At 41.2% G+C, this 23306-nt stretch overlaps 1 protein-coding gene and 1 long non-coding RNA gene across 3 annotated transcripts in view; one reads left to right on the top strand and one right to left on the bottom strand.

Moving 5' to 3' along the window:
• Positions 1 to 220: 220 nt before the first annotated feature.
• On the bottom strand, positions 221 to 4999 carry LOC115295628. Its single transcript, XR_003910493.1, has 2 exons — positions 4319 to 4999; positions 221 to 355 (listed from the first exon to the last, which is right to left on the bottom strand). It is a non-coding gene; the product is annotated as an uncharacterized LOC115295628 (long non-coding RNA).
• The window catches only part of RIPK1 (receptor interacting serine/threonine kinase 1), a 42503-nt gene continuing 23496 nt past the window's right edge, over positions 4300 to 23306 (top strand). The window contains exons 1-5 of one of the 2 annotated variants that reach the window (XM_029943709.1): positions 4316 to 4389; positions 4548 to 4684; positions 17395 to 17617; positions 18886 to 19042; positions 22484 to 22621. In XM_029943709.1, the coding sequence (XP_029799569.1) occupies positions 17466 to 17617; positions 18886 to 19042; positions 22484 to 22621 (447 nt within the window). In that variant the 5' untranslated portion in view covers positions 4316 to 4389; positions 4548 to 4684; positions 17395 to 17465. Of the gene's footprint in view, positions 4390 to 4547; positions 4685 to 17394; positions 17618 to 18885; positions 19043 to 22483; positions 22622 to 23306 lie in introns of both variants that reach the window. The other variant, XM_029943710.1, reaches the window with a different exon arrangement.

Here is a 23306-nt window from a genome sequence, read left to right as displayed (position 1 = left end):
GGGAGATATACATGGAAAGCCTAGGGTATTTTCTGAGGCCCATCCAGTTTGGCAGGACTTGAACTGTAACCTCTATCTCCCTAATAGTTTTCAGCTGCTGAAAATCCTGCTCAGCTTTTTGCCTCTGGTCTTGCCTCTTGCCTGCTGGGTTTCTTGGAGTCTGTTCCTACATATGTGTGGTTTAGTTATCAGCCAATCACTGGAGTGTAATATCAATGGATAATGTTGGAGTCAGTTTTTTATACTTCCCTCCTTTCTGAGATTTTGCTCTTCATGTTTCAAAGTCTGACGTCCTCAGTGAGACTGCTACTTTCTGCTTAGGCTCTAGTATCCTTTGCACAGAACTAGAAATATCCTAAGAGAAAAAGGAAGGAAATTAGCTCTCTAGTGCCGTAAGTCATTTTATATATTTTATCCATTGTCCATTACTGTTTTCCAAAGAAGGATTAATTCTGAATGCTCTGTAAAAACCAGAATGGAAGTTCTGTAGTCATATTTTAAGATTCAACCTAAATGTGACTTCCTTTGTGAGATTTTTCCTGATTCCTTTGCTCTAGTATAGAATTATTGTCTCAAGTGGAACTTTTTCTGGTTGTCAAGGAACCTGGTACATACCTCTGTCATTATCCTTACTAGATAATGTTCCCATTTTTACGGAACAATTGTTTCTCTAAGGGACTGCTCTATTAATTTCATTCCCTTTTCTGAAAAATTCCTTTAAAGACCTACTATACTCAGTCTCTCACTTTTCTCACCATCTCCTCTAACTTTTCCTTGAATCTACTCCAAACTTGCTTTTGCTTTCACCATACCATTAAAACTTACATTATTGTACCCACTGACCATTTCCATGTTCTCAAACCCAATGGTGAATTCTCAGGCCACATCTTACTGACTTCTTAGCAGCAATCGGAACAACTGGTCACTCTCTGAAGGATTCCCCCGACCTGGTTTCCCTCTACCTTCCTAGTGGCTCCTCTTCATCTCATCTACCTCTAAACATTGTAGGACCTCAAGGCCCATTCCTCAGACCTCTTTTCTATCAACATTCCCTCCCTTGAAGATCTTGCCTCTTAGTTCTAGATACCATCCATCTGTTGATAACATTCTATTTCCCACCTGGACTTCTTGCATGAACCCCATACTCATATATCCACCTGTCTACTAGACCATCTCAAATTTTAACATGCTCAGAGCTGCTCCTATTTCTACAAATATGCTGTTGTGACTACTCTCTCCCTTCTCCCATCAGCCACTCTGTCCTTCCAAATACACTGAGAACAGAAAACTTCCGGTTTCCACTTCATTTCTCACACCATTTCTGATCTACAAGCCAATCATCACTTCCACCTTCATATTTTACCCAGAATCTGACAATTCCTCGGTATCTCCATTGCTATCACTCTCATTGAAGCCACCCTTACTTGTCCTGTCAACATTACTGTAATAAGCTTCAAACTTGTCTTCCTGCTTTGTTCTTGTTCCTTTTAGTGTATTTTCTACTTGGCATCCAAAATGATCCCATTATAAGATAATTGAGAGCATGCTTCTCTTCTGCACAAAACCCTCCAGTGACTCCCTAATTCGTAAAAGGCAAACTTCTCTAAATTACCTACAAAGCCTCACATAATCTCCTTGCTCCCTGCCTAACTTTTCTGACGTCATCCTCTATTACTTTCTCGTTCCTTCCACAGGCCCCTCTTTGCCATGCCCCCATCTCTGAACTTTATCCTTGCTTTTCCCCAAAATGTCCTCATTGCTTCCTCTCCCTAAAATATCCTCACGGCTTCATGCCTCACTTCCTTTAATTATTCACTCAACTATCACCTTTACAACTGGCCATCCGACACTGTGATACACTCCCATACATACAGGCACATCTTCTATCCAGCTTTGGTGCTTTTTTCTCTTAGCACTTACCACTAACACACTGCATGGTTTCCTCATTCATTCATTCACCTCCCCCACAAGCATGTAAGCCCCACAAGGGTAGGTATTTTCAATTTATTCACAACTGAGTCTTTAGTGTCCGGAACAGGTACTGTGCAAATATTTATGGAATGAATGAGTGCCTTTCTGTATCACTTGTATCTACTACCAGATATTTTTGTATCTGGCACCTGCTTAGCATACACTAGTCAGAAATGTTTGTTGAATGAACAGGTACCCCTTTCATCTTTTTTATAGGTACATATACATATTTTTAAAATAAAGACTTTTTTTTTTTTTTACCAGTTATAGTCTCAAAGCAAAATTGAGTGGAAAGAGCAGAATACTCCCACATATCCTACCTGCCCCCCACCCGCAAACACACAGCCTTTCCCACCATGAACATCCTGCACCATTGCAGGACTTTTGCTACCATCAACCAACCAACACTGACCCATTATCAAGCAGAGTCCCATTCACATTTGGTCTCACTCTTTGTGTTGCACATTCGTGGGTTTTGACGATGTATAATGCACTCACCATTACAGCACTGTACAGAATAGTTTACTGCCCTAAAGATCCTCTGTGCTCCACCTCCCTACAAATCTGACAACCACGGATTTTTTATTCTTATTTTTTATTTTGTTACTGACTCCATACTTTGCCTTCTCTAGAATGTCATATAATAGGAAGCAGATGCAGCTTTTTCAGATTGGCTTACACTTAGAAACAAATAAGCATTTAAGGTTTCTCCATGCTTTTTCATGGAGCTTTCAAAAAGCTTGATGATTCTTTTTCTTTTTTTAGTGCTGAGTAATATTCCATTGTATAATAGATGGACCAGTGTTTTTGCACATTCACCTACCAAGAAAAACATCTTGGTTGCCTTCAAGTTTTGGCAATTAAGATAAATATGGTATAAACATTCATGTCAGATTTTTGTGTAGATATAAGCATTCAACTAACTTGGGTAAATAACAAGGCATGGGGTTTCTGGATCATATGTTAAGATTATTTTCAGCTTTCTAAGCTCAATTTTCTTCCTAAGTGGCTGTACCAATTTGTGCTCGCAGCAGCAGGGAATGAGGATTCCTGTTGCACCACATCCTCACCAACACGTATTGTCAGTGTTTTAGAGGTTAGCCATCCCAATAGGTATGTAGTGGTACCTCACTGAAATAACATGTTGAGGACCTGTTCTTATTTATCATCAGTATGGTGAGGTGTCTGTTCAGATCTTTTGCCCATTTTCCAATGGGATTGCTCCTTTTATTGTTGAGTTTTTAGTAGAGTTTGGATTACAATCCTTTATCAGATGTCTTTTGCAAATACTTTCTTGTAATCTTTGGCTTCCCTTCTCTTGAGGTATGCATTTGACCCCTGAATGCAGAGATTAGGGGCACTGACCTCTAACCCCATAGTTGAAAATCTACATATAATTATTGACTCCCCCCCAAAACTTTACTAACAACCTTCTGTTGACTGGAAGCCTTACTAATATTAACAGTTGATTTAACATATATTTTGTTATATACTGTATTCTTACAATAAACTAGGGAAATGTAAATGTTAAAAATATCATGAGGAAATACGTTTACAGTACTCTACTGTATTTATTGAAAAACAAAATCCACCTTTAAGTGGTACCCCCACAGTTCAAACCCCTGGTGTTAAACGGTCAACTGTGTATCTATTTACAACACGTAATCACGCTATGCATAATTTGCTTTCTAATATAACACTGTAACTTCCTATTTTGCGAGAGCCGTCCCAATCACCATTCTTAAAGGATGCAAGATAAGTATCACATTTCTTCCACCACAGAGGGGATCTTATTATCCCCACTTCATGGGTGAAGGGAGACAAGAGATGTTAATTTGCCTAAGGCTGTAGCACCCCGGCCACATAGCGGGAGTCGAGGGATAGGTGTACTGCTTACCCCTAGGCCAAGCTGCCCCTCCTCATCGTGGAGGTTTCTAGGACTAGGTAACATTTCCTCTTTTGGACTCCCACTGACTTTAAGACAAAGTAAAGCCAAGATTCTCAGGGTGACAAATCCGGGATTTAAAATCTGGGTGGCTCAGTAGGTTAAGCCTCCGACTTCAGCTCAGGTCACGATCTCAAGGCTTTGAGTCCGAGCCCCCAAACGGGCTCTGTGCAGACAGCTCAGAGCCGGGAGCCTGCTTGGATTCCGTATCTCCTTCTCTCTGCTCCTCCGCCACTCACGCTCTCTCTCAAAAATGAATAAACGTTAAAAAATAAAAAATAAATAAAATCTGGGTATGAGGCCCGTAGGCTGCGGGGCGGGCGCTCTCCTCCTACACAGCCCCGGAGCCCGCGGAGGCGGGGCGAGCAGTCCACGCCCTCCCGCCGGTCCCAGCGCACTCACTCGACACGCAGAGGGCGCGGACACCGGACCTGCTGCCGGAGCACGGCGGTCCTGGCCGGCCTACATCCCAGGTGCGCAAGCCCGCTGTCCCGCCGGGGCGAGGGAGGCCGGGCCGCGCGGCAGGACGCGCGCCCACCAGCGGGGCCCACGGCGCGACGAGCCAGCTACTCCGAGGCCCGGCATCCCCGAGTCTGACGGGCTCCGTCTCCGGTGATCCCCCCCTTGTCAGGCTCCGGCGACGGCCCCCTGCCCGCCCCGGCGAGGCTGTCGAGACGTCGGAGTAATTCCAGACTCTCCCACCGCTGCTTCTTCCCTCATCCAGGCCTCGGGAAGTTTGCCGCGGAAACGAAAGTAAATTGAGTCTGGGTGAGTCTGCGCGGAGGGAGCGACTGCTACATCCAGGTTCTTCGCCCGGGACCGGCTTGCAGGCGGGGGCGGGGCTTCCTGATTAGGCCTGCGGGTGGTGGGCGGGGACAGCGGTCACAGGAAGTCGAGCTTTGAGTGGGCCTGTCGGGTGGTGGGCGGAGCTCGCGGCTGTCGAGGAAGTAGAGCTGCTCCAGAGCCTTCCGTATTCCCTGAAGTTGGGTGGTGGGCGGGGCCCGCGGAATTTCCTAGGGTCCCGTGCAAAACTGTCTTAGGCCCCGCTGAGCTCTTTTCTCATCAAGTGTTTCTCACCAGGTGTAACTCGGTACGAGGGCGGAAGTCTGCCCTCGGGCCAGGATGACGGTGTGGCGTTGCTTTGTTGCAATCGTTTCGTAGCGATGATGCGTTTTTATTGCGGTATCCTTAAGATACAGTGGTACATGCTCTGGTCATAATAGGATTACGTACCTGTCCCGGGGTGGGACTGCTTACCAACCCTTTGTAAGGACATTTTACTCTTGCCCTCAGAGCTGCTTTGGTTGCAGAGATAAAGAGCATTTCCGGATAATCTTAGACGTGAGCTGGTAAATGGAAAAGAAGAGTCAACTGCCAGAGCGACAAAAGGGATGAATATCATAACCCTAGGAGACCGCTTAGTCAGTGGCAAGTTTGATTTTAGGAAGTGCTGCAGAATCTCTTCAGGGTTTTGAAGAGGTGAAGGAAGGTACCACCTCCTTTCCCACATACGCATTTGACAGAACCCCAGGGATTGGAGGAGGGGCGGTTATTTCTTATTTCTTGCTGATCTTTGGCTTTCCTTGCCCAGAACTCCTGTTTACTTTGGGCAAAGCCTGAGTGTTATATTCAACCCCCTCTTCTGACGTCCTTTGGTAAACACTGGATAGGTAACAGAGTAATTGTGATCAAACAAAAATGTGGAAAATGGGGGAGCCTGGATGGCTCAGTCGGTTAAGCATCCAAGTATTGATTTCGATTCAGGTTATGATCTCAAAGTTGGTGAGATGGAGATCAAGCTCCTCCTGCCTTCCCCTATCCAGCTCTGCGCTAACCGAGTGGAGCCTGCTTGAGATTTTCTCTCTCCCTCTCTTTCTGCCCCTACCCTGCTCCTGCTCTCTTAAAATAAATATTTTGTTTTAATATCGAAAACCGCAGCTCCTCTGAACACAAAAAGTGAAGACCAGGTGTATTTAAAATTTAGGGTGTGTCATTATTATTGCTCATAATACAGCCTGTACTACATTGAGCACCAGAGATATGTTGCACTTTTAAGAATCTGAATATTAATGAGGATTAAGAAAAATGCCTTAAATATCAACTTCCAAAGTGGCAAACTATTATTTGGTACTTGTTAATCCATAAATGTCAATACTACAAATATGATCTGGAATTTGAAAAAATATATATAGCATAGGTTCCTATGCTTTGGTTAGATGTTGTACTCTGGCAAAAATGATTGCATTAACGGTGTATTGATTTTGAACCACAGTTATGTTTTAAAAATTTAATCTGTGTATTCCCTATGTTTCTGACTGTAGTATACTCGTTTAATATAGGTAAGCAAGGCTATAAGATTAGGTCTTTGTATGGAATTTTAACAAAGACAGGATATCATTTACTATCTAGGGAAGTAACATGTGTTCTTGAATTGATGGTGGAGGTTTGAATGAAGAAACAAAAGTTCAGTTCCATGATCTGCCACTTTAGGTGAATCATTTAACTCCGGATTTTAGTTTCTTTATTTCTAAATTGGAATGATAATAAAACGTACTCATGGGGTCATAATGTGCTAATGTACATGATAATACTTGGTTAAACTCAGTCTTGTCCTTTGCTTTTCATTTGATTTTTCCTTACTCAGGGCTCTTGTTTATCTGGGGCAAAGCATTACGTTGTTATAATTAAAAGAACCTTAGAGAAGTCCACGTTGGATACTTGAGAATATCAGAGTTCTATTAGCTGGGAAAAGGGGGGCAATGATAGGTAGGCAGCTGACATTTTCTGACTTTATGTATGGCCATCATTGAAAAATAAAAAAACAATAATCATCTACCACTGAAAGGTAAATATGAATATTTTTAAGTCTTTTTAAAACTTAAAATTTTTTTTTAACATTTAAAATTTATTTTTGAGGGACAGAGACAGAACATGAGTGGGGAAGGGGCAGAGAGAAAGGGAGACCCAGAATCTGAAGCAGGCTCCAGGCTCTGAGCTGTCAGCAGAGAGCCCAATGCAGAGCTTGAACTCGTGAATCGCCAGATCCTGAGTCGAAGTTTGATGCTCAACCCACTGAGCCATTCAGGTGCCCCTTTTTAAAACGTTTTTATTGAAGCATAACATCAAATGTGAAATGAAAATCTCATAACTGAACAGCTCTGTGAAGTATTACAAAGTGAACATTACCCAGGTTAAGAAATAGAACATTGCCATCATTCTGAAATAAGACTTTCACTATCTTCTATCTTTTGTCGGAGTAACCACTATCCTGTCTGTTAATATCATAAATTAACTCTGCTTTTGTTTTTGGCATTATTATTTATTATTTATTTGTATTTCCCCCAGTGAGGTGTAACTGACAAAGAAAATTAAATATAAATATGAGTATTGTGATATGTATATAAACTTATTTTGCTTTAGAAGAAATTTTAGAAATTGTGAAATTCCTTGAAATTTTCAATTTCAGTGGACAAAATTTGCTTTCCTGAGTCCCTGAATCCATTTTTTGAAAAAGACAGTAAGGGATTCCATTAAAATGGGCATAATTACATTATTAGTTGAAATTAGTTGTCATCAGGTGATATAAGAGGGCAGTGTACTTTCATTAATTACTCTGTAACGTGGTTTTCTACCTGCCTGTATTCAGTGTTTTTGTGACTCTTGGGTATCTAAACCACTCACAAGACCTTCCTAAGATATTCAGTGCTTATAAAGTTGAATTGTTCCATGGAAAAAAGGGAGGAAAAAACCACAGTAAAAACAGAAGAAATCACTGGACCATGCAGGAGGTGCACAGGTTAAAGTAAGATCAGACCAAACGAGCAATTTGCAAGACTGGAAGGAGAACTGACGTGGGTCACGGGCCAGCCTCACAAAGGGCAGTGGAATCACCTGGAGGCCTCCTTCCCCTGAGGTTCATCATGCAGGAGGCACTGCGAGTCCTAGTTCGTCCTGGCCGATTTGAGGAGACAAGAGCTTGGCTGAAGGAAAAAGAGCTAGTAGAATTCCACAAAAAAAGTTGAAACCTTACATCCAAATGGCATATTTCAGGGTTATTAATTCCTTCCTGTTTCCTTACTCTGTCTGTAAGCCTTTTTCTTTAAAGGTTTAATATTCATATAAACACTATTTTTGAAAATTGCTAGATGTATCTCAGAGTATGGATGGACCATAATTTATTCTCTCTAATGTGTATTGTTTTATATGCTTTTGCTGTCCTATGTAATGTTGCCAGGAATATCTTTGTAAATAATCTATCTTAGCAGTTCTGATTTAATTGAAGAAATACTGAGTGAAGGAATTATTCTCTTTAAGAAATACGTTTTATTGGGGCGCCTGGGTGGCTCAGTTGGTTGAGTGTCTGACTTCTGCTCAGGCCATGATTTTACAGCTCGTGAGTTTGAGCCCCATGTCGGGTTCTGTGCTAACAGCTCAGAGCCTGGAGCCTGCTTCAGATCTGTGTGTATGTGTGTGTCTGTGTGTGTGTGTGTGTGTGTGTGTGTGTGTGTCTCTCTTTGCCCCTCCCCTGCTCACATTCTGTCTCTCTCTCAAAAATAAACATAAAAATTAAAAGAAATACATTTTATTTGAAATGTAATTCATGTTTGTTGTAGGAAATTTGGAAAATGTAAAAGTGTACAGGAGAAAGTAAAGATCAACCTTCTATGCAAATATAATCCTTGCTAACATGTTGGTGTCTTTTGTTGTCTTTTTCTCTGTATGTGTATCTATATGTGTATCTAGACATCTACCTGTATATATATATTAATTACTTTTACCTGTAATTTTGAAGGGCTATATACTATTCCATCTTATGAATGTCTTCTAATTAACTGTATGTTTTATTTTTGGACAACTAAATAGTTCTTTTTAAAAAAATAGTCATCCATTTAATGGCCAACTTCTATATGTCAAGTTTTATCCTAGACATTGTAGACAGTGCACATGATAGTTTTCTGCCTTCTGTGCAATGAACTAGAAATAATTCTCAAAGTAGAGCTATTGTAACCGTTTCAAGGGAGAAGTAAAGGGTGTTGTGAAAATGTATAATGGGAAGACCTAGGATGGCTTCCATGAGGAAATGACATTTCACTGATACCCGAAGGATTAACAGGATGAACCAGGAGAACAATGTGCCCTAAGAGGGTTATAGGGGAGAGTGGGACAAATTACTTCATCTCCTCCCACCCTAGCAATCCAACAAGGATGAATCAGTAGAGGACCGCTGAGCAGAGGATCTCAGCTATCCACTGGCATTCTCAAATCCTAGCGAAACGGGTTAAATGTGGATAAATGTGGGCAGCTGAGCCAATCATAGCCAGAACCATAAAGTAGGCAACAAATGTGTTTTACTTTCAGAAATGAGGAAATTGAGGCTTATGTAAGTTTCCCAAGTCATGGGACTAACAAATTTTAGAGCTTGAGTTCATACTCACAAGAGAAAGCCCTGTGCTCTTTCCTGGCATTTATGGCTCTGCTACCTCTCCTTCAGTGCCTGCCTCAGCACCATCACCACCCTTGGCCTCAGGTCTTCATGCCCTTTATTTAGGTAGCCTCCTGTACTCCCTGTCTCCCTGATAGATTTGTTTCTTTCCAGAGGGTGCTTCCTCTTTTGGGTGATGTCTCATGTTTTAGAAAGATGGTGTGCTGTTTTGTGAGCTTTCTTGGGGTGGCATGGTCACCCACAAGACTGCCATCGGCCTAGGCATTTTCAGAAACACTTGAGGTAATTTGTTTTGAATTCTCTGCCTCATTATATTTTATTATAAAACATTTCAACGTGTAAAATTAAAAAGATTTTACACCCACAGCTAACATCATGCTCAATGGTGAAAATCCAAAAGCTTTTTCTCTAAGATTAGGAATAGAACAAGGATGCCCACTCTTGCCACTTTTATTCAACATAATATTGAAAGCACTAGCCACAGCAATTAGGCAAGAAAAAGAAATAAAAGGCATCCAAATTGGAAAGGAAAAGTAAAGCTGTCATTATTTGCAGAAAACATAATATCTATAGGAAACCAAGAAGATTCCATAAAAACTGTCAGAACTAATAAATGATTTCAGTAATGTTATAGAATATAAAATCAATATACGAAAATCTGTTGCATTTCTATACACTAATAATGAGTTATCAAAGAGAAATTAGGAAAACAGTTCTGTTTACAATTGCATCAAAAAGAAAAAATGTCTAGAAATAAATTTAACTGAGGAGGTGAAAAATCTGTGTCTGAAAACTAGAAGATATTTTGGAAGGGAAATGAAGAGATGTTCCATGTTCATGGATTGGAGGAATGAATGTCATTAAAATGTCTGCACCACCCAAAGTAATATACAGATTTAATTCCATCTCTATTAAAATTCCAATGGCATTTCTATTTCACAGAAACAGAACAGACAATCCTAAAATATATATTAAACCACAAAAGACCCTGAATCAGCAAAGCAATCTTGAGAAAGAACAAAGCTGGAGGCATCACACTTCCTGATTTCAGACTCTATTACAAAGCTATAGTAATTAAAATAGTATGGGATTGACATAAAAAGAGACACAGATCAATGGACTAGACAGACTAGAGAACCCAGAAATAAACTCACACATATGTGGTCAATTAATTTACAACAAATGAGCCAAGATATAAAATGGGGAAAGGACAATCTCTTTAATAAAATCATACTGGGAAAATCATATAGCCACATACAAAGGAATGGGACTGGACCGCTCTCCTATACCATACTAAAAATAACTCAAAAGAGATGAAAAATTTGAACATAACATCTGAAACCATAAACCTTACAGAAGACTTACAGGCAATAAGCTCCTTGACACAGGTCCTGGCAATGATTTTTTAAATCTGACACCAAAAGTAAAAGCAACAAAAGCAAAAATAAACACCTGGGACAACATCAAACTAAAAACCTTCACAGCAAAGAAACCATCAGCAAAATGAAAAGGCAACCTACAGAATGGAGGAGAATATTTGCAAATCATAGATCTTAAGAGCTTAATATCCAGGATATATAAAGAATTCATAGCAACTTCATAGCAAAAAAAAACAAAAACAAAAACAAAACCAAAAAACAAATCAACTAAAACATGGGCAGAAGATCTGAATAGACATTTTTCCAAAGAAGACATACAGACAGACAACAGATGACTGAAAAGATACTCAGCATTACTCATCATCTGGGAAATTCAAATTAAAACCACAATGGGATTCACCTCATACCTGTTAGAAGTGCTGTTACCATACAGACAAGATAACAAGTGTTGACAAGGATGTGGAGAAAAGGGAACCCTGGTGCACTGCTGGTGAGAACGTGAATTTTTGTAGCCATTATGGAAAACAGTATGGAGCTCCCTCAAAAATTAAAAATAGAACTACCATTTGATCCAGTAATTCCACTTCTGCATATTTACTCAAAGAAAACAAAAACAAAGGCACCAGGGTGGCTCAGTTGGTTAAACGTCTGACTTTGGCTCAGGTTGTGATCTCACGGTTTGTGAGTTCGAGCCCCCTGTCAGGTTCTGTGCTGACAGCTCAGACCCTGGAGCCTGCTTCAGATTCTTTGTGCCCCTTTCTGCTCCTTCCCCACTCATGCTCTGTCTCTCTCATTCTCTCTCAAAAATAAACATTAAAGAAATGTTAAAAAATAAAAGAAAACAAAAACACTAACTCAAAAAGACATATGTACTTCCATGTTCATAGCAGCATCAATTACAATAGCCAAGATATGGAAATAGCCTAAAAGTCCATCAATAGATGAATGGGTGAATGGGTAAATAAGAAGTGACATATACTGCCGCTGCTGCTGCTGCTGCTGCTTGTTATTCAGTCATAAAAAAGGAAATCCTGCCATTTGTGACAAAATGGATGAACCTTGAGGGCATTATGCTAAGTGAAATATAAGCAATACAAATACCATATGATCTCACTTATATGTGGAATCTTAAGGGAAAGAAGCTCATAGAACAGATTGGGAGGAGATTGCTGGAGGCAGGGGCTGGGAGAAATGGCTGAAGAGGGTCAAAAGATTTTTAAAAATGAAAAAATCAAGAGCTACAAAAGGCAATGTGGTATCCTGGGTTGGATCCTGTAACAGAAAAAGGGCACTAGTTAAAAAAAAAATGAGTGAAATCAGAATCAAGTAGGGTGTTTAGTTAATAGTAATGTACAAAGTTGGTTTCTTAGTTTTGACTTATGTACCATTAGAAACTGGGTGAGGAATATATGGGAAAAATTAATAAAATAGAAATGTAGAAACAAATTTTAAAAATTTGGGGCACCTGGGTGGCTCCGTCGGTTGAGTGTCCGGCTTCAGCTCAGGTCACGATCTTGCGGTTCGTGGGTTTGAGCCCCGCGTCGGGCTCTGTGCTGACAGCTCAGAGCCTGGAGCCTGCTTCAGATTCTGCACATCCCTCTTTCTCTGACCCTCCCCTGCTCATGCTGTCTCTCTCAAAAATAAATGAAAACATTAAAAAACATTTTACAGTGAACATTTCATATGTCTACCATGAATATTATTCTTTTCTGCCTGTTCTATCACAGACCATCTATTTGCCACTCTTTCTACGCATCAGTCTGTCTGCAAAGTAAATTGCAGATATCAGAACACTTTTTTCATCATGCACTTCATTAACTAGACAGACTTCAGTATGTTTACAGATTTTTCTTTTGTTGTAAGATTTATCTGCTGTATATTTAGTAAGTATTGACAAATGCTTATGCGTTTATAACCTCAGCCCCACTGAGATAACAGAACATTACCTTCACCTCAGAAAGTTTCCTCATGCCCCAAAGCATTCAGTCCTCATCCTGCCCGTGGGCAGCCAGTGTTTCTTTTCCAACATAGAATACTTTGTTCTGAAACTTAATATAGATGAAATTGTGCAGTATGTATTCTTTTGTTCAAGGCTCCTTTTACTTACCATGTTTTGTGACCTGTTTACATTGTTGAGTGTATTAGTAGTTCATTGCTTTTTATTACTTATTAATCCATGTATAAATATACAGTCCTTTAAAAAAATTTATCTTTGAGAGAGAGACAGTATGAGCAGGGGAGGAGCGGAGAGAGAGGGAGACACAGAATCTGAAGCAGGTTCCAGGCTCTGAGCTGTCAGCATAGAGCCTGATGTGGGGCTCGAACTCATGAACCACGAGATCATGACCTGAGCCGAAGTCGGATGCTCAACTGACTGAGCCACCCAGATGCCCCTACAATCCTTTTTTAAAAATCCATTTCCTATTGATGCATAACTGTTTCCAGTTTGGGGCTATCATGAATAAAGCTGCTATGAACATCATACAAGTCTTTGGGGACATATATTTTGATTTCTTTTGGGATTGCAATTGCTTGGCCATAGTTTACATGTATGTCTAGTTTTATAAGAAACTGGCAGACCTTTTCTCAAAGTGGTTGTACCACTTTATACTCCCACTAAAAATATATGAGAATTATAGTCGTTTCATATCTTGACTGCTATTTGGTGGTGTCAGCCTTTTAAAATTTGGATATTATGGAAGTTGTGTAATAGTATTTCATTATGATCCCCAGTGGGGTTTATTCTTCAATTTGGGAAAAATGAATGGAAGGAAAGGAGAAGCAAATAGTTCTGTTCTGAGATTGCATACACTGTCTGCTTAAGAGCACTGATGCACAAATTCTCCAAAGCCCTCTCCTTTCTACACCTTTCTTTTCTTTTTAGATAGTATATTGTCCCTTGTATATTCCTTAAATTCATTCTTTTGTTCATAATTACTTAAACCCTGGTATTTGTAAGAGTTAAATAGTTTAATTGTCTGAAGTTCTTTGGTGCCTAATACTGCTGTTGTATCTGCTGGGTCTGCCTTATATTAAACATTTTTTTTTTGCATGTTTTTTTCATTCTGGAAAGGGAACTAATATTAAGTTAGACTTTATTGTGGGAATTCTGCCTTGTTTTCCTTGTTTTACCCTAACTCAGGGATATCATCAGCTTGTAGCCACTTTCTTTTTTAAGAGTTCTTAGTTTGGGCAGTTCTAGCCATAGGAGGAGTATAAATTCAAAGCCCAAATCTATTTGAAGGCAGGCTCATGGTTATGAATTTACCTGGAGATTCTTTTATACCCCATGTCGAATCTATGACAAAGAGTTCCCCTGCTAGTGGACTGCTTGTTCCCTGTCTCCATCTTTTCCTCGAGGGATAGGGTAGCACATTGAGGAATGCCATGTTAAGGGGGAAGTCTCTGTTTCGGCCCCCTTTTATTTACTGCCTGCCTGTCTGTCCCTGGCTACATTTTAAGCCTTGACCTTTGGATGTCAAGATTGGCCATATACAACAGAGCCACAGTCTTCGCTCATCTGCTATAACAAATTCTTGACTGGTGGCTTCAACAATGGACATTTTTTCTCCCAGTTTGGGAGGCTGGCAGTCCAATATCAAGGTGCCAGTAGATTCAGTGTCTGGTGAGGGCTGGCTTCCTGGTTTGCAGATGGCTGTCCTCGTGTGGTATCCTCATGTAGTGGAGACAGAGTCAGCACTCTCATGTCTTTTACAAGGACCTGATCTCATTCATGAGGCCTCCTCCTTCATGACCCAATTACCTCCCAGAGACCCCACCTCCTAATATTGTCACAATGGAGTTAGAGCTTCAACAAATGGAGTTTGGAGTGGACACAAACATTCAGTCCATAGCAGCTGCCGAGTGGGACAGTGCCCTGTGGCCAGTGCTGTTCTTTTTTTAGTCCCTGGAGTTATATTCTTTTCCATTGGGCCTACCAAGCATTTGAGTGGATGTTTGCATTATGTAATCCAATACATACAGGTCTTTTGTGGTAGGAGGGCTTTAAATTTTTTCTAGTCCTCCATGTTGCCAGAAACGGAAGTCTAAAGGACTAAAAATTGTGGTTTTCACATGAAAAGATGCTCAAGATCACTCATCCTCGGGGAAATGCAAATCAAAACCACAATGAGATAACACCTCAAACCTGTCAGAATGGCTAAAATTAACAACTCAGGAAACAACAGATGTTGGCAGGGATGCAGAGAAAGGGGAACTCCTTTGCACTGCTGGTGGGAATGCAGACTGGTACAGCCACACTGGAAAACAGAATGGAGGTTCCTCAAAAAGTTAAAAATAGAACTACCCTATGATTCAGAAATTGCACTACTAGGTATTTATCCAGAGGATTAAAAAAATACAGATCAAAGGGGAACATGCATCCCAGTGTTTATAGCAGCATTAACAATAGCCAAACTATGGAAAGAGCCCAAATGTCCATCGAATGATGAATGGATAAAGGAGATGTGATACACACACACACACACAATGGTATATTACTTAGCAATGAAAAAGAATGAAATCTTGCCATTTACAACAACATGGATGGAACTAGAGTATATTATGTCAAGTGAAGTAAGTCCATCAGAGACAGACAAGTAGCTGATTTCACTCATATCTGGAATTTAAGAAACAAAATAAGTGAACATAGGGGAAGGGAAGGAAAATAAGATAAAAACAGAGAGGGGGCAAACCATAAGAGACTTGTTTTCCCCCATATTTTTAATATTTGTTCATTTTTTGAGAGAGCATGAATGGAGGAGGGGCAGAAAGAGAGGGAGACAGAACTGAAGCAGGCTCCAGGCTCTGAGCTGTCAGCACAGAGCCCAACTCAGGGCTCAAACCCACTAACCTTGAGATCACAACCTGAGCTGATGTTGAACACTTAGCCGACTGAGCTACCCAGGCACCCCAAGAGACTCTTAAATATAGAGAACAAACTGAGGATCTAGAGGGGAGGTGGTAGAGGGGGATGGGCTAAGTGGGTGATGGGCATTAAAAAGGGCACTTATTGGGATGAGCACTGGGTGTTATATGTAAATAAATTCTCCTGAAACCAATACTACACTATATGTTAACTAGAATTTTTTTAAAAAGCTGGAAAATTAGATTGGTAGAATACTGGTAAGAGGTTTGAATGCAAGAGTGAGAATTCTATGCTTAATTTGGTAGAGAGGGTTGAGTTATACAGGGCCACACAAACCTTGTAGGTATAGAGTTTTTTGAATGAAGAAAATATATGACTAAGTATGAACTCTCAGAAGATTAATCTGGCATCCTATATGGTAGATGGTTAGGAGGCAAGGAGGCTTGTTAGAAGGTTTCTCTAAAAGTCCAGAAAAGAGGCAGTAAAAGTATTAGGAGAATGTTGGTGGGCATGGAAAGGAGTGGGTGAATCCAAAAATACTGTCTGACTTGGCAAATGACTTGTTTTAGGTTGGAGAAATCAAATCGGTTGTCAAAGGTAGAGTGGAAAAACAGATCACATTTGCACATTAGCTAAAGCTTTAAGGTTTGTAAACAAAATTTGTTTCAATTTCTGGGTGCTTTTTGGAGTGTCTATCATTTCAGAAATGGCTCAGTAATGTTTAAAATAAATCCAGGGTCCATTTAATCCATGTATCTATGGGTATGACCTTGTGCAGTTCAAACATGCTTATGGAGCATCTATTATATCCTAAGCAGCCTTCAAGGCACTGGGGCTAAAATGCTTCAGGAAAACAGACATGGTTCCTGCTCCTAAAGGCTATAGTCTTTTGAAATAGATAATAATAAAATAGTAATTCAATATTAAGATAAATGTGAAGATGCATATTGTGTATTTAATGAGTGTTCCTTATTCCAGGCTCTGTTCTAAGTGCTGAAAATGCGACAATGAGCAAAACAGACAAAAATTTCTACCTTCACGGGAGTTACATTACAGTAGAGGAGACTGACCCCTCGAAAGTAAACATATAAATGAGAGTATTTCAGATAATGATAATTGCTATAAAAATGGAACTAGGTTAAAAATACATGTATATTGACAGATGGGCTTACTTTAGGCAGGGAGGCCAGGGAAGGATTTTTTGAGGAAGGAGCAAATCATGCAAAATGTCCAGGGAAGAGCACTCCAGCCAGGGGGTAGAGCAAGTCCCAAGGTCCTCAGAAGAGAAAGAACACGGCAAGTTCAAGAGACAGCAACAAAGCCCGCGTGGCAGGAGTCGAATAAGCAAGAGGAAGAGAGGTAGGCAGGGGCAGGCTTGCAGAGGTTCTGTAGGTCGTGGGAAGGAGTTGGCCTTACCCTGAGTGTGTGGAGGGTTTTAGAAGCTTAGTTTACATTTGTAAAAGGATCCCTCTGGCTGCTGTGCTGAGTAGACTCTAGAGGAACAGGGAGAGAAGTGGGGAGACCCATTAGAACACGTCTGTCCATATGTATGTCTCTTGTCCTTTTATGGCAAAACACAATGTTTCTCCCTTTACAAAAAGAGAACTATAATATAAAGACTTTTTCGTCACTCATAATTTTGTTCCAAGATTGGTCAATAAAACAATCTTTTAAAGTAAAAGAAAAAAAATGTGGTTTTCTGTGATTCCACCAAACACGTGGTGGAACTTTACATGTTTTTGGGAATAATGATTTTTTGCACTAAGATGTCCTTTTATTTTCCTTACAGGGCACAGCTCTGAAGGGGGGAAAACAGGGGTGCATATTTGGACATTCTGAGGATTCACAAGGAAACCAGACATGTCTTTGGATGACATTAAGATGAAATCTAGTGACTTTTTGGAGAAGGAGCATCTCGACAGCGGGGGCTTCGGGAAGGTGTCTTTATGTTTACACAGATCCCATGGACTCGTAATCCTGAAAAAGGTGTACACTGGGCCCAAGCGCACTGAGTGAGTGGGGGCAGAGGGGTGGGCCAGATCATGGGCTGGCTGTGGGGGGAGTTACCATCGGGGAGCCGGGCAGGCAGCGGATCGCGTAGCCCAGGCGACTGCGCCGGACCGCGGGGTGTCAGCGCGTGGGCTTCGCGTCCCAGAACCTGCAGGCTGGTTACTGTTTATCCGGGTCCCGCTGACGAGGGTTCGGAGGCTGGGTAGCGGAAAGCTCACAACCAACAAATAATGAAAGATAAAGAAGGGGAAGGAGATTGAGGGTGATGACAGAGGCAGTGAGAAGAAAATGGGGAGGGGTCAGTGAGATAGACTTGCTTCTCAGTTTTGATGAGGACCAGCCCTAAGTCTAGGGCAAAAAAAAGTAGCCTATTAATTAGAAGTTCCAGAAGCGCTCTCTCTAAAGCAGCTGGTAGACTTGTTTTACCTCCTTCTCTTCCTGCCAGAGTGCTTACCAAGAGACTGCTTTTTTAAAAAAAATTTTTTAATGTTTATTTTTAAGAGAGAGAGACAGAGACAGAATATGAGTAGGGGAGGAGCAGAGAGAGAAATGGAGACACAGAATCCGAAGCAGATTCCAGGCTCTGAACTGTCAGCCCAGAGCCTGACATGGGGCTCAAACTCATGAACCACGAGATGGTGACCTGAGCCTAAGTCAGATGCTTAACTGACTGACCCACCCAGGCACCCCATGAGAGGCTGCATTTTTATTTATTTATTTATTTTAATTAAAAAAAATTTTTTATACGTTTATTTATTTTTTGAGAGATAGAGTGAGACAGAGCATGAGCAGGGAGGGTCAGAGAGAGAAGGAGACATACAATCTAAAGCAGGTTCCAGGCTCTGAGCAAGCATTCAGCACAGAGCCTGACACCGACCTCAAACCCACCAACCGTGAGATCATGACCTGAGCCAAAATCAGACCCTTAACCGACTGAGCCACTCAGGAGCCCGAGAGGCTGCATTTTTAAGTAACCCTTCCAAAGCAGCCCTTTTCTCAGGCTGCTTCTTCATTACTTTGTATTCATTCATTATTTACCTACCGTTTCTTGAGCACTCATGCCTGTTTCTGGGAAGGAGGGGTACAGAGTGGGAAACACCTCTGCCTCCGGAAACTTGTAGCCTGGACCCGGAAGGGATCAGCTCGTGCACAAGTACCAACACAAGCACATGCCATGTGAGGCATTGGAGCCGCATACTGTGTTTATTGGGGGCACAAGGGACAAGGGAGCTAACTGTGCCCATCTTAACAGCACCTTTCTCTCCCGCAGGTACAATGAGTCCCTCCTTGAGGAGGGCAGGATGATGCACAGGCTGAGACACAGTCGGGTGGTGAAGCTCCTGGGCGTCATCTTAGAAGAAGGAAACTACTCCCTGGTGATGGAGTACATGGAAAAGGGCAACCTGATGCATGTTCTGAAAGCAGAGGTAAGGAGGGCTTCGCTGCACACTGCACAGGCACGGCGCTCGGGGCTGCCTGTCTGTGATGGCTGTCATCACCGCGTTCTTTCGTAGCTTGTTGGTGTCACATCACCCCTGTGTGGGTTGCCAGATACTTTCAGTTTTCTGACGTCAGTCCCCGTGTTAAAGCACCCTGGACTTGCCCCGCCCAGATGGTGGTCTTGCCTTTCCATCAGTCCTTGCAAACAGCGGTCTGTACCCCTCACCCTGGGAGGTTCCCCCCATGTCTTGGTCTTGTAGTAGGCTTTTGTCAGCCACCCCAGGATCCACAGTTTGGGGACAGGCCCTGTCTTCATGAAGCACGTGGTCTGATGTGGAGTATATGCCAAATGGGTAACAGTAAACACTGGCTGATCGGCTAAAGGATGTACACTCTGAATGTGTGTGGAGATGGAATATTGATGGTTGCTCTTTGATATGATTTAAGAAATGTACAGGCTAAATATAGAACATTAGAAGCAACAACACTGGATAAATAAGACTTAAAATAGGAATAAAAATTGATTTATGAAAACCAAACCACTTTGATAAAGCATTTTTTAGATTTTATCTCTTAAAAATTTTTTGATGTTTATTTATTTTTGAGAGAGAGCATAAGCAGAAGAGGAGCAGAGAGAGAGAGGGAGACACAGAATCCAAAGTAGGCTCCATCCACACTCAGCACAGAGCCCGACACGGGGCTCAAACCCACAAACCATGAGATCATGACCTGAGCTAAAGCCCTGTGGTTAACCAACTGAGCCATCCAGGCACCCCATAGAGTATTTTTTCAAGATTTTTTGTTTTGTTTTGTTTTTGTTTTTGTTTGTTTGTTTTTGAGAGAGAGCTCAGGGGAGAGGGGCAGTGGGAGACAGGCTGGGAGGGGAGGGAGGAGAGAGAGACACAGAAAGAAAGAGGGAGAGAATTCCAAGCAGGCTTCACACTGAGCTTGATCTCATGACTGTTAGATCATGACCTGAGCCGAAATCAAGAGTAGGATGCTTAACTGATTGATCCACCCAGGTGCCCCGAGTTTATCTACCTATTAAGAGCAAGGCCTCGTGCTAGTTGCTCAGGCGGCAATAGCAAAAATGACACAGACATGAAAAAGGACAGAGAAGGAAGTGAACAGTATGGTGTAATGGTGTTTTGATAGACATCCTCCTAGCGTGCTGTGGGAACACAGAGGAGAGGCAGTCACTTCAGTGTGGGAGAAATAGGAAGGGATTCCAGAAGGAGGATGCTTGAGCCAAAGCCCAAATGACAAGCAGGGAATTAGGGAATAAGGGTTCCAGGCAGAGACAATGGCATGTGCAAAGGAATGAGAGTGTGCCAAATTTAGGAAACTAAAAGTAACTGGATTTGGCCAGAGCATAGACTGTGAGACAGCAGCGGGATGTGGCTGTCTTTGGGCGGATATTCCCCCCTCTCCCTTCTTCTCCCTCCCCCTACATCTGCCCGAAGTTATGGCTGTTCTTAAATTCTTTTAAGTCCCAGACACCTGTCACAGATACCTGTGGGAAGGGTAAGAACTGTTAACTTACACCCATTGTGTTGTAATTTGATCAGATTGTTCTTTTCCCCCAAAATTGGTAAGACCAGCTGCTGCATGGAGTAAATACTCATTTTGCTTGGGAGGTAAACCTTTTGGGACAAGGTGGCGCTCTCTCAGATCAGGCAAAGATAAGGTGGACTAGTTTGGGCTCCAGAAGGAATTCAGGAGGACATGAGGGAGAAAATCAGGAAATGGAATGATGAGGGCCTTTCCTTTGCTTACTCAGAATTTTTTCCTAAGTCCAAAGATGTATCAAGGAAGAAAGGAAAATCTCTAGCTATTTTTTGTATGCTGGTGATCAGGCTTCTAATTAATCTACATTATGGGTTTTAAATATGGTTTGGGAGATTGACTTGGGAATCTAACTTCCATCATTTAAATTTTTTTCCTGCTTACCAATAACCAACATATTCCTAAATGTTTAGGAAGCAGCCTGTTTGTAAACTAGAGACTATGCACATATACATGTACGGACATATACAAACACAGTTTGCCTTTTTCATTGTTAAGCAAAACTAATTTTTTTGTTTTATTTATTTTTGAGAGACAGTGCAAGTGGGGGAGGGGCAGAGAGAGAGAGAGACACGGAATCTGAAGCAGGCTCCAGGCTGAGCTGTCAGCTCAGACCCCTACGTGGGGCCCGAACTCACAGACCATGAGATCATGACCTGAGCTGAAGTCGAACACTCAACCGACTGAGCCCCCAGGTGTCCCAGGCAAAACTAACTGCTAACTGCTCTGATAGAAATTGGAGTTTTCTGTATTAATGTTGATATTTATACAACTAGAATATAGTCGCAAGCAAGAGCAACTTGAGAATTACTAAGACCTGAAATAGCTGATACCAAATCATCAAATAGATATTAAACTCACTTTAGCATTGTTTTAGCATCATGTTATCCTATAGGTTAGTCTTTACATGTTTGTAATCAGTGTGAGCACATTCTCTTATATTCTTTGTTTCTCGATGTTCATCTACACATTTCTGTGACACTGTTCACCTACTTAAAATGTAGTAGCATATATTAATGTACTATAGAAAAATACTTGATTTTGTTTATTTATTCATCATCCAAAAAACATTCCAGGCACCATGATAGGTAGTCAGGATGCATTCTATAATGATGATGATGTTGATGATGATGATGATGATGATTTGCTCTCAAGGAGCTTAATTTTATAGCATTTTAGTATATTGCCATATTGGTATGAGCGTTTTATTTTTACACGACAGAACACAACCTTAGCACCCGGGATGAACTCTTTCTTTAAAAGGAGGCTTCTTTTAAAATGACAGCAGTGCTGAAGAGCATAATAGAAGGAATCCTGGTAACTGCAGACTATGACGGTCAAGAGCAATAGGCATTCATTGGAAACCATACTTTGATTTTTGAATTTGGGTCTTTTCCTGGGCTAGTGATGTGCAGTATGATCTTTTCCTATGATGCTGGGCAGTGGCCGCAAGCCGCACCTCCAAGTCAGCTATGTGATCACAAGGTGATGGCTGATACACTCACAGTCATTCACAGGCATTTTGTTTCTCACTTGCCATTTCATATTTAGTCAAATACATGAGACGTTCAACGTTTTATTATAAGCTAAGCTTTGTGTTCAAGACTTTTCCCAAGGAGGGCTAATACAAGTGTTCTGAGCACATTTAAGATAGGTTAGGCTAAGCTATGATGTTCACTAGTTAAAGACATTTTCAATTTCATGATCTTTTTAACTTATGATGGATTTGGGACATAACCCCATTTTATGTCGAGGAAGACCTGTCTGTCCTAAGGTTTAGACCCCAGTACTCTTGAATTAAACAGTTGGTTTGGCCTGTTTGATTACCTTTCCGTTTCACAGACTTAATATCACTGTTTTAGATCAGTATCCCCCTTTCTGTAAAAGGAAGGATAATTATGGAAACCATTGAAGGAATGCGCTACTTACATGGAGAAGGAGTAATACACAAGGACCTAAAGCCTGAAAATATCCTCGTTGACGATGACTTTCACATTAAGGTAAATTATACTCTAAAGGTGACTAGAAGATTGGGGTGATTGTTAGTTTTAATTCTCCACAATAAATCCATTTTTGCACATGGGTGATTGTTAGTTTTAATTCTCCACAATAAATCCATTTTTGCACATGGTAGACCTTAAAGGAAGACCTCACTCAGCTTATAGCTGGTGGCAGTGGTGCTGGAAGGTTCTGCCAAGGACTGAAAAGAAAGATATGGACTTGATGGAGTCCATATTACTTATTTACTTACTTATTTTAATCTATATTTTGTATCAGTTTGGTTTCTTTTAACTCTAACTTTTTCCATTATAGTAAAGGGAACAAGGGGAAATCTCGCTCACTTAAGAGCAAGATTTAACTAGATGGAACATCGTATCTAATTGGCTTTAGCAGCAGGAATCCAAACGCGAGAATCTGAAAGGGGAAGCAGCGTTTGCGGGAGAACTCAGGAACTGCTTATGCAAGCATCCTTCTACTACAGGATGGTGCTTGTAACGCTTCCTTCTAATCTTGGACAGATTTTTAATCCTATGACTTTAGAGGAAGGTTCCTTCTTTACATTAATAATTTACCTCTAATGTATCTCTTGTGTTAGAATCTCTGGATTTTAGATAATCACGGGCCAGAATTCATACCTATATGTTTGGATTCCTAGAGGCAAAAGTGAAACTGTCACCTTTGATT

This window comes from Suricata suricatta, chromosome 7 (assembly GCF_006229205.1).
Source record: "Suricata suricatta isolate VVHF042 chromosome 7, meerkat_22Aug2017_6uvM2_HiC, whole genome shotgun sequence".
In the NCBI taxonomy this organism is placed as follows: Eukaryota; Metazoa; Chordata; class Mammalia; order Carnivora; family Herpestidae; genus Suricata; species Suricata suricatta.
The sequence above is the reverse complement of the archived record's forward strand: the minus strand, read 5'-3'. Positions and strand labels throughout refer to the sequence as shown.